This window comes from Panthera onca, chromosome C2 (genome assembly GCF_046562875.1).
Source record: "Panthera onca isolate mPanOnc1 chromosome C2, mPanOnc1 haplotype 2, whole genome shotgun sequence".
NCBI classification, from domain to species: domain Eukaryota; kingdom Metazoa; phylum Chordata; class Mammalia; order Carnivora; family Felidae; genus Panthera; species Panthera onca.
This window is the reverse complement of record NC_138347.1, coordinates 104,858,435-104,875,834: the sequence shown is the minus strand read 5'-3', so window position 1 is coordinate 104,875,834 and position 17,400 is coordinate 104,858,435. Positions and strand designations below refer to the sequence as shown.

Here is a 17,400-nt window from a genome sequence, read left to right as displayed (position 1 = left end):
GCCTCCTTCTACACCGAAACCCAAATCCATGCTTTGTGTCTTGGGTGCAGTGGGGGACTTATCGGATGAGCCGCTGGGGAAATACGTGCCCCCTATGCTCTCTTTGGTCAACTAGAGTCACCTTGGCAGAGGGTTCCCCTGCCTCCCAGGGGATACTTCTGTGGTGCCTTGACCTAAGCCTCTCCCGGGAATTCTTTATCTGTTCGGGAGGTCTTGTGGAGTGCAGCTTCACAGTCCCACGGATCTGCCCAGAACCATCCGGCGGTCCCCAGCCCCCAAGCTCTGGGACGACTTCGGGGCTGCGCTAGCCATTAATGGACATCATCCATTTTTAATCAGAAAGATCAGAAGAAAGATGGTAAGCGAATCCCAGTCGCAAGTCAATTTAAATAACATTCCTGGGGAAATCCAATCACTTAAAACTGAGACACCTACGCTAGCAAGAGCCCCCGCCCGACTAGCAAGGAAGAGCGCGACGGCTGAATTAATCAAGATCAGGGGGCTCCAGAGCTGAGCGCAGAGCGTTAACCCTTCCAGCCCCGGAGAGTGACAAGGGGGCTTGCAAAAGCGCGGACGGCCAGGGCGAAGATGCCCACGGCAGCCACGCACAGGCTGCCTCTGCCATCTTGGGCGGCTCCGAACGCCCAGAGCTCTACCCGGGAGGCTGGGCGCTCGCGGTTAAGGTCAGAAGCTCAGGAAGCCGCTCCGGCTGCGAGGAGAGGCCGCCTCCCGCAGCCTCTGCGCGCCTTGGGCTCCTCCTTCCGCCCAAGCGTGGCCAAGTGAGGACTGCTCCGGCCGCAGGTAGCCGAGGCGCGGGAGGCGGCGCGCTGGACCCAGCGGAGCGCCCAGGGAGGGGCCGACGGACACGCGGACAGACGGATCCCCCAACCCCCGCCCGGGACATTAGCAACGGTCTGCGCGGGCCATGTGGGGGCCCGGGGTCACAGCCGAGGGCCTGTCGGTGGCGCCCGCACCGCCGCCGCTGCTGCCGCTGCTGCTACTGCTGACGCTGGCGCTTGTGGCGCCCTCGCGGGGCGGCGGGGGCTGCGCGGACCTGGCGTGTGGCGAGCGGGAGCGCTGCTGCGACGCGGCCAACGCCACAGCGGTGCGCTGCTGCAAGCTGCCGCTGCACGCCTTCCTCGACAACGTGGGCTGGTTCGTCCGCAAGCTCTCGGGGCTGCTTATCCTGCTAGTGCTCTTCGCCATCGGCTACTTCCTGCAGCGCATCATTTGCCCCAGCCCACGCAGGTACCCGCGCGGTCAGGCGCGGCCCGGGCAAGCACGGCCCGGGCCGCCGGGGGGCGCGGGGCCGCCGGGGGCCGCGGGGCCGCCCGACGACGACGACGACTCGCCCGCGCTAATGCGCGACGAGGCGGCTGCCGGCTCCCAGGACTCACTGCTGGACAGTGGAGGCGGGGGCCGGGGAGGCGGAGGGCGCTCGGCCCCCTCCTGCGCCTCCGAGCACGAGCTTCGCGTAGTCTCGCCGGTCTTCCTGCAGCTGCCCAGCTACGAGGAGGTCAAGTACCTGCCCACCTACGAGGAGTCCATGCGGCTGCAGCAGCTCAGCCCCGGGGAGGTCGTGCTGCCCGTGTCGGTGCTTGGCCGCCCACGAGGCGGCGGCGCCGGGGAGTCAGACGGCGGGGAGGGCCGCTTCCCGCTCATCTGAGCGTCTACGGCCGCTCGAGGACCGCGCGGACAGAACGGGGCTAGGTGGGCTGCGGGTGGGACGCAACGGCCGAGGTGGTACCTGCCACCGCCAACTGCCTCAGACCCCGCCTGGTACCCGGGCCGAATCGCCCGTCGCTCGGCGACTGGGCTGGAGTCACTCCCGTTTCCCGCCCCCACCCCCGTTCCTCACCTCCCCCCCCCCTCGAGATCTTAAGTTTCCCTACGTTTCATTCGGTTCAAGGAAACGTTAGGCGCGCGCGGCGGGGGCCACAGCAGCGGACAACCCAGGAGCGCAACTTCGAAGGCCGTCCCTACCCTCAGCCTCTGCTCAGACTGTGTTCACTCGTAAGTGCCTGCTTTCCGAATCAAAGAGAACACGTGAGCCCTTTCGTGAGTCGGGAGAAAGGTAGCAACCTTTAGGGATGAAGGAAAAGGGACGCAGTTCCATACCTCTCCCTCTTGCCCAGACAGGTCACGGTCTCCGAAGATAAGCCAAGGGCTAGGAGCCGTGGGGGTGAGCCACCACTGGAGACTGCTGCGCGCGGTCGGGGAGATCAGCTCCTAGGTATGATTGAATCCCTCCCTTACGGAGAACACCCACCCTCCACCAAAAAAAACTTGCTATCTTCCTGGCCAAGTATAGTCACAGCTGATGGCTCACAATTTGATGAGGAATACCCAGGATATCCAGTTAGGGGGTGTACCTATTGAAGATACAGCATTTAGGTATATTGAAAACCGTATTTGTAATAAGGTACAGTTGGGCTTTTGATTTTTCAGTTACTGAGAAGATACTTATATTTATTTGTCTTTTATTTTTATATTTTTACCATGGATTGAACGTATCAGGAGTGTGTGCAGTTAATGACATGATAATCGTCTTTTCCTCTTTTTTAGGTCTTAATGGCCTAAATTGTCATTATTGTTTAATAAAATGTTGGACATTATTTCATTTACAGTGGGGGAAAAAAGGAGGCATGGTCAAACGAGACAACATATGTGACATAAAACACATGACGGATATCTTATTTTCACAATTTGGGATGAATATATTTTATTTTTAGTACTGTGTCATAACATATAACTTTTTGTAATAACTATAGATTGTGTAGTCTAGGTCTTAATTGTGTCATTCACCACATAGTTATATGTAGAAATGATTGATACACGTATGCCGTACCATGAAGCATGATGTCATGCACTTTTCCCTCTATTTTAAAATACATTCCACAACATGATACAAAACATAAGAACTTGTGACTTGTGACTTCTCTTCAAAGCCATAATTGTGCAAGTAATGTACTACAGAAGGATTTAGTCAACCTATCCTAAGAAAAAAATAAATGTCATTGTATCAGTTCCACCATCCTATGAAATGTCCTTTAAGCAAATGGTAATTTAAAATAATATATTAAAATGCATTATGTATAATGTACATATGTATATTGTATATGTACAATATACACATTGTATACCATATAATTATTATACTTTATGATTGTCATGAAAAGTAGGAAACAAAAGGTTTCTCTGCTTGTGGAAAGATGAGTGTTATTAAGAAAGATTTTACACGGGAACCACACATATGTACCTAGAAACACTGATTTTATGATCGAAAACTTTGACAGTCCTGAAATTGTATTAGAAGAAACTGATGATTTGATTAATTTGAGAAATGATTTAATTGAGAAATTACTGTGAGAAAATGATTTAAACTTTTAAAGGCGAATAGAAAAAGTCTGGCAGTTCTAAGAAATCTTAAAATGTCTGAATTGTAATAGAACAGAATGGTTTACTCTAAAGTTCTAAAAGCTAATGACCCTGTCATTGAAATCATTTGAAGTGTATTAAAGCATAGAAAAACATTAAAATCTTTCTCTCTGTAAATTGTATCAGATGTGTGACTATATGGTATGTATTAAAATATGAAATGTGTATCTTTGTTATTTATAAGCAGTCTTAAGCTGTGAGTTGGCAAAACAATGAGTTGAGACTACATGAATTGACAATGGCACAAGATTTAATGAAATCATAGCATATTGAATAATTGCGTATATTCATGTTAGTCAAACACTATAAATCTTAGTTTTACGCGTGGCTATCAATACTACCCACCATTCAAACAAACTGGAAAGTTGCCTTAATCTTTTAAATTATTTATCCTTTGAGGGTACACTGTTTTAGACACTTCTTCAAATTCCCCATATCTGAAACATCAACATAAATATCCATATATATATCCATCCTGTATGTTGTTGCTATTACTAACATCTTGACCTTTGCAACAAAATCTTGTAAAAATATACTTATAATATGAATCAAGTATATTTCCTTTGTATCAACTATGGAACAATTCTCTCCCTAAGATTCAGAATGTCTGTAACGTAACAGTAATCATGAAGAAGATTACACTAAATTTTAAAATTACAACAAACTACGTTTGGTTTTTTTCCTAGTCATCACATAAGCTTTTATGCACATCCCTCATTTAATAAAAATGAGTTTGACTCTGTGTTTTTCTTGCACTTCATTGATTTACCAAGCACAATTTTGTGGGAAAAAAATTCTTAAAAACTATTTTTATTAACGATGAATGAATGTGTTTCATGGTAACACAAACACATATATAACACACCACGTTAATACAGAACCTGTGTATTCACATTGCTAAAATATCTGGATAGAAATATTTTTAAGGTACTACGGGCAGTATTTAGATGTTCAATTTTATAGATATTACCTGGAAATTATTTATTACATAGAACTAGTAGAGAATAGAAATGTAAAAAACATTAATGTAGAAAAGTTATTCTCTCACTTGAAAATAATTCATGATATGATGATTTTACTTATTTTCAATCTTTTATATATAGGTCAGAGCACAGGTATATATATATATACACATATATATACATATACACACACATATGTATATATATGTGTATATATATGTATATATTTATGTATGTATAAAATCACCAGTTGCTTAAAGACATGACTATTTTCTGTTTATATTTTTATATATTATATAATTATACATGTGTATACACACACACACACATATAAAATAATCTGCTTAAAAGCAATTTTGTTGTTGGTGTTCAATATCATAACAAAGGGGATAATGTCTTCTTGAGATAGAATGACAGTTTTAAGAGGCCATTAAATCAACCATGGAAAATGGCTTTGGCAATTATGCCAAAGGACATGAGGTGTACTATATAAGGAAAACAAGATTCAATTGTAAAGGCTGAAGGGAATATTAAGGAAATGGCCTCGACAGTTTAAAAGACAATATGCTAAGTACCTTAATGTACTTTATGTATACAGTTTCTCTCAAGTGGAATTAATAAAGGAAACAGTTCATAGCTGGAACTTATTATGTTATAAACATGAATATGGTGTTCAGATTTATACAATGTTCTGTACTGATTTCTGTATAAATTTTATGAACATAATTAATTTGGATTTCCAGATTGAAAGAAACAATGATGAATCGTTTTATTTTGAGCAGCCCAGCGTTAACCATCTCTGCAAAACTGTAAGTTGCTGACAACGAATCAGTGATAGAATATTTGGCAAGTTTATATCTGACCGCACTAGTTTACAATTTACTTTTTCATTCTCCTTTCATCCATTGGTAAAAGATGAAAAGCTAAGGGAAGGTATTTTATCAACAAAGAATGAATCAACAAGCAGCTAACTGTAAGGAATTAAGATATCCTTTCCTCCGTAAAGATGGAGGAAAATTTTTAAAAAATAATTAAGACATCCTTCCATCTTTATGAAGGAAAGGATGTCTTAATTCCTTTTTTAAAATTTTGCCTATAATCAAATGTCAAATAAAACCAATACTTTGATTATATTTAAATACATATAGAACCTAATTTTATTTATTTTCTTTTACTTACAGAATTTGCTTAAAAAAAAAAAGATTTTATTTTTAAGTAGTCCCTACACTTGATGTGAGGTTGGAACTCACAACCCTGAGATCAAGAGTCGCTTGCTCCACTGACTAAGCCAGTCAGGCCGCCCTCAGTTTAAATTTTATGACAAAAATTATACTATGATGGACATTTATGTTTGCCATCAACCTAAAGATTATCACTTTTTTTTCCTCTTCAACTTCTTAGCTAAGCACCTTCATTGTCTTGATTTCTCCTAGTTCTTATTTTCTTTGTATGTTGTTATTATCTTGCTTTGAATTTTCAGTAGATGTTTTCACTGAAACACATGTTGTAGGACTCCAAGTTTCTCTTTTCTGTGATTTAGTATCACTCTGGTTATGGCTTGGCCTTTTGCACAGTTTCTTCTTTTGATAAATGTTATTTTTCTGAAGTGTTTTCTTTGTTTTTCTGTTTGCATCTGACTTCTCTTGGTTTCCAGTTTTGAGCCAGGTAGTTTTCCTTTTTATTCATGGAAGGACTGTAAACATATTTTTCGTTCTTATCCATAGAGATTTTATCTTGTCACTGAGCAAATGATCGTATCTTTGCATCCCTCTAGAAAGAATTTTCATTTTTCTGGATCTCAAACGGTAATTCTTGATTTACCTTTTTATATTTTGCTTCCTCACTTGAAATTTTCTAGAGAGATTGTCAGCACTTTTCTCCCTGTCTTTCCCCTAAAAATGTGCCCTCTGCTATATTTATAAGGGCAGAGAATTAGACCCTTGAATCTTAGTAGTGACAGGGACCTTATTTTGGCTTCCAAACCTCAAGGACATTATTTGTCCATTGACTGCTATATCTTTATGCTTCTAGGTTTTCCTCACAGGCATCTTTGTGGTTTCCTCTGTGTCTGTCATTTTATCTGAGGAATAGTTAACTGTTTTCTTCTCATTCTTGCTCACAGACATTCTACTTGTTATACTAGATAAAAGATCATATCCTTCTGTTCTTACAGAGAGGACCTTATTTGAGCCTTTAGACCTCAAGGATAGTTTGATTTACCATTGATTGCTGTATCTTTTACATTCTTACAGATTTCTGCATGGGCTCTGAACTTCTGTATGTAGTATCACAGTTTTACTGAGTAGATTAGACAGTACCTCTAACTTTACATTTCTTTTATTCCTGCCTCTAGATGATCTTGAAGAATCCCTACTGTAGTGGTTCAGATTTTATCTAAGGAACTGTGAATAGTTTTATCTTCTGCCTCTTTGTTGGCTACGTTTGTTTGATCAGAGAAAGGATTAGAACTCTCCACGTTAACACCTGTTTTATTTTGGTTTGTGAGAATTTTTTTCTTATGTATTGACCAAAGATTTTACCAGATCAAAATTAATATTTATTATTTTCCTGGGTCCTAAAAGTATCTTCTCTTCATTTGTAGGTTTAGCTTTTTTCTTGCAAACTGTTCATTGGTTTGTCACGTTTCTCCATGTGCATGACCCCTGTTGAGCTAGCCAAATGATCAGATTCCCATAGATTTACACCAGTTTACTTCTTCCTCTGATGTTACAGTCTGTGTCTTTTTTCCATAGCTCCATCTTCTGAGTTTTTCTCTTGGAAGCTCTTCACAGTATTCTTTTAATTTTTCTTTATTTGAAGTATTTCTGTTGACATAAGCATCTGAGACTCTAGAGTTCTATATCTGTGTCTGGGATATAGGGACAATGCTGACTCAGCTTTGCTTGAAAATTAACCTCATATTTCTTTACATTCATCTCTGCACATTACCTGTTGGACTAGGCAAGTGTTTAGATTCTTGAAACTTTTATGTTTTTTAGGGTAAATCTTGTTCTTTGAGTAACTCCATCTTGCATGTTCTTAGGCCACACATCTTCAGTTTGAGAGGCATTAATTTTGGATTCATATTCACAAGGACTACAAGAGTTTACTTGGCTGAGATCTGGTCCATCCTTACTTTTGTGCACCAAATCAAACATTTCTTCAAATCCACTATAGTCACCTTCCAAACATCATGTCTTTTGTTTGAAGTCTTCAAGTGCATTTCTCTTTTTTCTTGATGGTTTCGATACAGTACTAATAACTATTGGCTCCAGGTTTTCTTTTGGTGTTTTTTTTTTAATGTTGTGTGGCTTTCTACATTTTCTTTTGACTGAAAAATATGTACACCATCCCGTGTATGTTCTAATATCTTTTCCTAATACTTGGTTTTCTTTTTTTTTTTTAATGTTTATTTATTTTTGAGAGAGAAACAGAGTATGAGCAGGGAGGGGCAGAGAGAGAGAGGGAGACGCAGAATCTGAAGCAGGCTCCAGGCTCTGAGCTGTCAGCATGGAGCCCGATGCAGGGCTCAAACTTGCGAACTGTGAGACCATGACCTGAGCCAAAATTGGATGCTCAACCAACTGAGCCACCCAGGTGCCCCTCTACTACTTGGTTTTCCTGAGTATTTTTAACATCTTTTATTATAGCTATTTTAGGTTTTTCTTATAATCTCTCTGATGTATCTGAATCCTTCCTAAGTAAGGTTATGAGGAAGCTTTTAAAATTTGGAGTTGCTATATCGTAATGCCTGCTGACTCTTCTACTGGCTGCACCTTAGCAGTTTTCCTAAGGTTCTCTTTCATGCCTGTAGGATTTTCTGCCAACTCCCACTTCTGCTTTGGAGCTGTCCTGAGGTTCTTGACACCTGTCAAGTCTTCTCCTGGGTTCTTTTCTTTAGGAGTTTTGTCTGTTGGTGCCCATTGGGTCTTCTCTAGGTTCAATCTTTTCCACAGAAGTTTTCAGAAGTTTCTTGATTGTTGGTTCAGCTAATTCACATTCTCCGTGGGACAGCTGGTAGCTGTCCCAAGCTTCTTGTTGATTGTCTTATATTCTAAGGGTCCACCATTTGTTGTGTGATTTTCATAAGGCCCTTGGTTCCTGTTGAGTCTTCCACTGGGTCCACTTTTCCTAGGCATTCCAAACAAACTCCTGATAGCTCTGAGTGAGATTTTCACCTTTCCACATTTCCATCTGGGAGAGAAGGAGTTCTGGTTGCTTTTGCTCTCTGGTTGTATTGCTCGCTTTGGTGTTTTTATGAGCTCTTCGATGCCTTCAGATCTTGTATGGAGTCTGCCTTTTCCTCAGTTGTCCCCAGTGGTGTCCCAAGGGTTCTGAGATTTTCTAATGGTTATGATTTGTGCTTTGGACTGTTCTAAGCTTTTTGTGGAGGTCACAACCATTTGTTTATTCCTCTAGTCCTGTTGGTGTTGTAGGAATTCTCTGATACCTGCCAGGTCTCCCAAGGTTCTGGTTTCACTTTAGGTGTTTTCAGTAGCCTCCTGACACCTGCTAGAATTTCTACTGGCTCTGGGTTCAGCTTTCAAGTGTTCTAAGCTTTCTGTGAACATAATCATCATTTATTTGTTCCACTGGGTCTTTTGGTATTTATAGGAGCTGATAGCTGCCAGGTCTTCTTCCTTGGGTTCTGGTTTTATTTTAGGTGACTTAAGCATTCCTGTGAGGATTCGTAGTTTTTGCTGGGTCTAGTTTGTGCTTTGGCATATTCCTAAGCTTTCTGTGAAACATATCACCATTTAGTTGTTCCTGTTTATTTTGGTGTTTGAGGGAGCTCTCTGATACCGGCCAAGTCTTCCACATGTTCTGCCTTCTCCTCAGGTGTTTGAAACCACCTCCTGAGGAGTGTTAGAGTTTCTACAGTTTCTGGACTGTTTGGGGGTCTTCCTAAGCTTTTTGTGGACACCTAATTTCATTTCAATCTGTTTATAATTAAGAATTTCATAAGTGAATTTCTGAAACTTATAGTATTATGTGTGAGTTCTGGCAATTAATTTTGGTAGGTTAAATATCATTTCTAGCAACTCTACCTCAGATTTAAAATTTGGTAGCAATTTATATTGTAGCTATTTTTCCAAAGAGTGAAATGCAAACGTGCACTATTTTAGACATAAGCTTGGCAGCTGCTGTGAGAAGTGGCACTATTCCCTTGCTACCATGATAATGATAACAATGATAACTATAATTCATTGGATGTTTACATGTGGCAGGTGCTGTTCAAGGCATCTTTCATATATTATCTCATTTAAAATTCATAACAGGAGGAGCTAAGGACTAACCCCATTTTATAGATGAGAAAAGGGCAGCCAGAGAGGCTAAGTAGTGTGTCCAAAGTCACAGGGATGATAAGTAGAAGATCCAGGAGGCAGATCCAGCCTCTCTGACTCCAGAGTTAGTACTCTTAACCACTAAATTTTCAACATGCAATTAATTTAACCTCGTAGAATATTTTATTATTAGAGCTGTGGCTATAGCTGCAAAGCATCACATTAGAATCGTCTTTATTTTTTCACAAGCAAAATATGGTAGCTATTATTTGTTATTTGCTGCTCAAAGGAACTATTATTAGGGGTGCCTGGCTCAGTCAGTTGAGCATCTATCTGACTCTTGATTTGGGCTCATATCATGATCCCATGGTTCCATGAGTTCAAGCCCCACACTGAACTAATTCTGTGCTGTTAGCACAGAGCCTGCTTGGGATTCTCTCTCTCCCTCTCCCTCTGCCCCTCCCACTGCTCGCATGCTAGCTTTCTATCTCTCTCTCTCTCTCTCTCTCTCTCCCTCCCCCTCTCCCCCCACCATAAAATAAAATTTTAATTTAAAAAGGTCAAAATTGGGGCGCCTGGGTGGCGCAGTCGGTTAAGCGTCCGACTTCAGCCAGGTCACGATCTCGCGGTCCGTGAGTTCGAGCCCCGCGTCAGGCTCTGGGCTGATGGCTCGGAGCCTGGAGCCTGTTTCCGATTCTGTGTCTCCCTCTCTCTCTGCCCCTTGCCCGTTCATGCTCTGTCTCTCTCTGTCCCAAAAATAAATAAAAAACGTTAAAATAAATAAAAAAATAAAAATAAAAAAAAATAAAAAGGTCAAAATTAAAGGAACTATTATTAAAAATATAATGGAATCTAGGCCAGAAATCTTTAATGACTCATAAAATTGTTTGTGGAAACGCATAAATGTTTTATGGATAAAACCTGAAATGGTCAAGAAAAACAACTCATATATTGTTTTTTTGTGTTTCGTTCAGCCAGTTCCTTCAACACCCAAGTGTGCCTCCTTCCTGGTCTGACTTCATTAGTTTTAAAAATTGAAAAACATTTCTTTAAAATAGCTGGCAAATCTTGTCCAGTATCTTAAAAAAATAATAAAAATAAAAAAAACAAAGGTTTTTGTATGCTCGGCATAAAAATGAGAAACATCGAGTCTAACATTATAACTAAATCCTCAATGCCAGCTAATATGGAAACAAGGACAAAATAGCTTCCTAAATTAAGATTGTATTTATATGCTTGTGGTGGAATATGGTTGGTAGAACCTCCTACAGAATAACATAATGATTTAGAGTTGACTGCCCATGTGAATCTCCAGACTCTAGAATTACTAGTTATGTGACCATTAGCAAGTTGCATGACTTCCTAACGCTGTTTTCTCTTCTGTAAAGTGGGGAGACTACCCACCTCAGATGGTTGTAATATTAAAGTATGTATAGGAAGCACTTAACATTCGTGGGGCCTGAGACAGAAAAATGTATTTCAAGTGCCAGTATATACACACTGGTTGACACTGGGTTCTTGGTATGAAATTCAGATAAAGTTGTGGAAATTCAAAAACTTTCCCAGTTAATCATGGGCATCGATGATTTGTGGATTAAGAGTAGAAACACTTTGATGAAAAACAAAAATTAACTGCACTTAAAAAAGTTGTCAGCTCTTTTTAATGACTAGTTTTGGCTGAGGTGATAGGCTGTGGGTGAAAGATTATGTAGGAAAAGAGAAATGGGATTTGGACAGACAAGGAAGAGTTGGAGTGGCAGACGAAATAAAATGGGAAGGGTTGAGAGTGTGGATACCTTGATGTCAAGGAGCAAGTGTAGTGGGAGAAAGGTAAGAAGGGCTAGAGGTAGGCCAGTGGAGTAGGAGACTGGGATACTGGATCTTGAGACTTCATACATGGAGAAGCTGTGGGTGAGGACAAAGTTGAAGAAGTGGTCTTGGAAGTGGGTCCTAGAGAGTGGACACAAGGCCTGTGAAATAGAAGAGGGTTCAGGTTTCTGGGGGAATATGAGGACAAGTAGAGGAGAGCAAGTCAGTGATGGCAAATGCATGGCCCAATGAACATTGAAACCCACCTCAGGTATGATAGAACTGAGTCTGACATAAAAGTGTTTAGACATTTCTAATTTTTAACCTGAAGAAGAGAAAGCCAAGGGAATATAACTGTCATGAAATATTTAAAAGGCAAACTTATAGAAGTGAAATTAATCTTTTTTTTTTTAAACAGGGCTCCAGAAGGTGGAATGTAAAGGTAAAAAAAAAAAAAAAAATCGAACTACAAATACATCAATTTTCCCATCTGCCCATCCACTCATCCATACACTATTCGTTCAGCCACCCAACCATTCTGTAACTTACACTGAAACTGATTTGAGGTCATTTGCAAAAATGACACACAAAACAAGATCCTCAAAAAGTAATTAAAGGAACCAAGGCAAAAGGGAAAAGCAAAGCTGCAAAAATAAGGTCATACCTTGGTTCTGAGTTTTATAGCAGGAAATAAAAAGTTCAATTAAAGGATTCAGTGTTTGTAAGTAAAAACCAGAGGTGCTTGAGAGAAGCATAAATCTTCCTGGTACTGAAATCTGGAAGAAGTTTCTCTTGTAAGTTCTCATAAAGAGGACACTGTAGGGACACCTGGATGGCTCAGTTGGTAGAGCATGCAACTCTTTTTTTTTTTTTTTTTTTTAAGTTTATTTATTTATTTTGAAAGGGGTGGAGGGGCAGAGAGAGAGGGAGAGAGAATCCCAAGCAGGCTCTGCACTGTCAATACAGAGCCCACTGCAGGGTTTGATCCCACAAAATGTGAGATCATGACCTGGGCCAAGATCAGGAGTCAGAGGCTCAATTGATTGAGCCTCCTAGGTGCCCCAGAACATGTGACTCTGGATCTTGGGGTCATAAATTCATGTTGGGCGTAGAACTTACTAAAAAAAAAAAGGTGGGGGGCACCTGGGTGGCTCGGTTGGTTAAACAGTTGAGTCTTGATTTCAGCCCAGGTTATGATCCCAAGGTTTGTGGGTTCAAGCCCTGCATTGGGCTCTGTGTTGATAGTACAGAGCCTGCTTGGGATTCTCTCTCTGTCACTCTCTCTGCCTCTCCCCCATTCACATGTGTTCTTTCTCAAAATAAATAACTTTAAAAAACACTAATGTCAAGAATGACACATTCAACCATTTTTACACTAAGTGTGTTACATAGGGCTTTTAAACATGAGATCCTCAGTATAGGCATAATATTGTAGATCAGTACAATTTTGAATTTTTTTTTTTCAACGTTTTTTATTTATTTTTGGGACAGAGAGACAGAGCATGAACAGGGGAGGGGCAGAGAGAGAGGGAGACACAGAATCGGAAACAGGCTCCAGGCTCCAAGCCATCAGCCCAGAGCCTGACGCGGGGCTCGAACTCACGGACCGCGAGATCGTGACCTGGCTGAAGTCGGACGCTTAACCGACTGCGCCACCCAGGCGCCCCTAGATCAGTACAATTTTGCAAGGAACTTAAATAATGTAGTTCAGTAACTCTTAACTCCTAATTACTTGGTCCAATCCCAAAACAGGTTATAGTCTAAGGAATAGATAGCCATATAACTTCCAAATACTTCTTCCAAATATTTCCCCCAAGTGTTTTAAAAGTCATTTTTGTTGGGAGCGGTTGGAAGACGGCGGCATAGGAAGACGCTGGGCTCACCGCGCGTCCTGCTGATCACTTAGATTCCACCTACACCTGCCTAAATAACCCAGAAAACCGCCAGAGGATTAGCAGAACGGAGTCTCCGGAGCCAAGCGCAGACGAGAGGCCCACGGAAGAGGGTAGGAAGGGCGGCGAGGCGGTGCGCGCTCCATGGACTGGCGGGAGGGAGCCGGGGTGGAGGGGCGGCTCGCCAGCCAAGCAGAGCCCCCAGGTCTGGTTGGCAAAAGCGGAGGGGCCAGACGGACTGTGTTCCGACAGCAAGCGCGACTTAGCGTCTGGGAGGTCATAAGTTAACAGCTCTGCTCGGAAAGCGGGAAGGCTGGAGAACAAAGGGAGGGAAAGCTGCTGAGCCCCCGGACGGCAGAGCTCAGCTTGGCGGGGAACAAAGGCGCTCGCCAGCGCCATCTCCCCCGCCCATCCCCCAGCCAAAATCCCAAAGGGAACCAGTTCCTGCCAGGGAACTTGCTCGCTCTGCGCAAACACCCAACTCTGTGCTTCTGCGGAGCCAAACCTCCAGCAGCGGATCCTACTCCCTCCCGCTGCCACAGGGCCCCTCCTGAAGTGGATCACCTAAGGAGAAGCGAGCTAAGCCTGCCCCTCCTGCCCCCGTGCACCTTGCCTACCCACCCCAGCTAATATGCCAGATCCCCAGCACCACAAGCCTGGCAGTGTGCAAGTAGCCCAGACGGGCCATGCCAACCCACAGGGAATCCCGCCCCTAGGAGAGGGGAAGAGAAGGCACACACCAGTCTGACTGTGGCCCCAGCAGTGGGCTGGGGGCAGACATCAGGTCTGACGGCGGCCCCGCCCACTAACTCCAGTTATACACCACAGCACAGGGGAAGTGCCCTGCAGGTCCTCACCACTCCAGGGACTATCCAAAATGACCAAATGGAAGAATTCCCCTCAGAAGAATCTCCAGGAAATAACAACAGCCAATGAACTGATCAAAAAGGATTTAAATAATATAACAGAAAGTGAATTTAGAATAATAGTCATAAAATTAATCGCTGGGCTTGAAAACAGTATAGAGGACAGCAGAGAATCTCTTGCTACAGAGATCAAGGGACTAAGAAACAGTCACGAGGAGCTGAAAAACCCTTTAAACGAAATGCAAAACAAAATGGAAACGACGACGGCTCGGATTGAAGAGGCAGAGGAGAGAATAGGTGAACTAGAAGATAAAGTTATGGAAAAAGAGGAAGCTGAGAGAAAGATAAAAAAATCCAGGAGTATGAGGGGGAAAATTAGAGAACTAAGTGATACACTAAAAAGAAATAATATACGCATAATTGGTATCCCAGAGGAGGAAGAGAGAGGGAAAGGTGCTGAAGGGGTACTTGAACAAATTATAGCTGAGAACTTCCCTGAACTGGGGAAGGAAAAAGGCATTGAAATCCAAGAGGCAGAGAGAACTCCCTTCAGACGTAACTTGAATCGATCTTCTGCACGACATATCATAGTGAAACTGGCAAAATACAAGGATAAAGAGAAAATTCTGAAAGCAGCAAGGGATAAACGTGCCCTCACATATAAAGGGAGACCTATAAGACTCGTGACTGATCTCTCTTTTGAAACTTGGCAGGCCAGAAAGGATTGGCACGATATCTTCAGTGTGCTAAACAGAAAAAATATGCAGCCGAGAATCCTTTATCCAGCAAGTCTGTCATTTAGAATAGAAGGAGAGATAAAGGTCTTCCCAAACAAACAAAAACTGAAGGAATTTGTCACCACGAAACCAGCCCTACAAGAGATCCTAAGGGGGATCCTGTGAGACAAAGTACCAGAGACATCACTACAAGCATAAAACATACAGACATCACAATGACTCTAAACCCATATCTTTCTATAATAACACTGAATGTAAATGGATTAAATGCGCCAACCAAAAGACATAGGCTATCAGAATGGATAAAAAAACAAGACCCATCTATTTGCTGTCTACAAGAGACTCATTTTAGATCTGAGGACACCTTTAGATTGAGAGTGAGGGGATGGAGAACTATTTATCATGCTACTGGAAGCCAAAAGAAAGCTGGAGTAGCCATACTTATATCAGACAAACTAGACTTTAAATTAAAGGCTGTAACAAGAGATGAAGAAGGGCATTATATAATAATTACAGGGTCTATCCATCAGGAAGAGCTAACAATTATAAATGTCTATGCGCCGAATACCGGAGCCCCCAAATACATAAAACAATTACTCACAAACATAGCAACCTTATTGATAAGAATGTGGTCATTGCAGGGGACTTTAACACCCCACTTACAGAAATGGATAGATCATCTAGACACACGGTCAATAAAGAAACAAGGGCCCTGAATGATACATTGGATCAGATGGACTTGACAGATATATTTAGAACTCTGCATCCCAAAGCAACAGAATATACTTTCTTCTCGAGTGCACATGGAACATTCTCCAAGATAGATCATATACTGGGTCACAAAACAGCCCTTCATAAGTGTACAAGAATTGAAATTATACCATGCATACTTTCAGACCACAATGCTATGAAGCTTGAAATCAACCACAGGAAAAAGTCTGGAAAACCTCCAAAAGCATGGAGGTTAAAGAACACCCTACTAACGAATGAGTGGGTCAACCAGGCAATTAGAGAAGAAATTAAAATATATATGGAAACAAACGAAAATGAAAATACAACAATCCAGATGCTTTGGGATGCAGCGCAGGCAGTCCTGAGAGGAAAATACAATCGCAATCCAGGCCTATCTCAAGAAACAAGAAAAATCCCAAATACAAAATCTAACAGCACACCTAAAGGAAATAGAAGCAGAACAGCAAAGGCAGCCTAAACCCAGCAGAAGAAGAGAAATCATAAAGATCAGAGCAGAAATAAACAACATAGGATCTAAAAAAACAGTAGAGCAGGTCTATGAAACCAAGAGTTGGTTTTTTGAAAAAATAAACAAAATTGACAAACCTCTAGCCAGGCTTCTCAAAAAGAAAAGGGAGATGACCCAAATAGATAAAATCATGAATGAAAATGGAATTATTACAACCAATCCCTCAGAGATACAAACAATTATCAGGGAATACTATGAAAAATTATATGCCAACAAATTGGACAACCTGGAAGAAATGGACAAATTCCTAAACACCCACACTCTTCCAAAATTCAATCAGGAGGAAATAGAAAGCTTGAACAGACCCATAACCAGCGAAGAAATTGAATCGGTTATCAAAAATCTCCCAACAAATAAGAGTCCAGGACCAGATGGCTTCCCAGGGGAGTTCTACCAGACGTTTAAAGCAGAGATAATACCTATCCTTCTCGAGCTATTCCAAGAAATAGAAAGGGAAGGAAAACTTCCAGACTCATTCTATGAAGCCAGTATTACTTTGGTTCCTAAAGCAGACAGAGACCCAGTAAAAAAAGAGAACTACAGGCCAATATCCCTGATGAATATGGATGCAAAAATTCTCAATACGATACTAGCAAATTGAATTCAACAGCATATAAAAAGAATTATTCACCATGATCAAGTGGGATTCATTCCTGGGATGCAGGGCTGGTTCAACATTCGCAAATCAATCAACGTGATACATCACATTAATAAAAAAAAAAGAGAAGAACCATATGATCCTGTGAATCGATGCAGAAAAGGCCTTTGACAAAATCCAGCACCCTTTCTTAATAAAAACCCTTGAGAAGGTCGGGATAGAGGGAACATACTTACACATCATAAAAGCCATTTATGAAAAGCCCACAGCTAACATCATCCTCAACGGGGAAAAACTGAGAGCTTTTTCCCTGAGATCAGGAACACGACAGGGATGCCCACTGTCACCGCTCTTGTTTAACATAGTGTTGGAAGTTCTAGCATCAGCAATCAGACAACAAAAGGAAATCAAAGGCATCAAAATTGGGAAAGATGAAGTCAAGCTTTCACTTTTTGCAGATGACATGATATTATACATGGAAAACCCGATAGACTCCACCAAAAGTCTGCTAGAACTGATACATGAATTCAGCAAAGTTGCAGGATACAAAGT

The 17,400-nt window shown here is 41.9% G+C and overlaps 1 protein-coding gene across 25 annotated transcripts in view; it reads left to right on the top strand.

Moving 5' to 3' along the window:
- Nucleotides 1-728: 728 nt before the first annotated feature.
- The window catches only part of CC2H3orf80 (chromosome C2 C3orf80 homolog), an 80,634-nt gene continuing 63,962 nt past the window's right edge, over nt 729-17,400 (top strand). For 7 of the 25 annotated variants that reach the window (XR_013549789.1, XR_013549782.1, XR_013549781.1 and 4 more), the window contains exons 1-3: nt 729-1,516; nt 1,910-2,013; nt 5,144-5,209. Coding sequence is in view for 10 of the 25 variants with exons in the window: in XM_078432205.1 (XP_078288331.1) it covers nt 926-1,516; nt 1,910-2,013; nt 5,144-5,209 (761 nt within the window). In the remaining 15 variants the exon portion in view is untranslated. The other 18 variants (XR_013549784.1, XR_013549786.1, XR_013549787.1 and 15 more) reach the window with 10 other exon arrangements.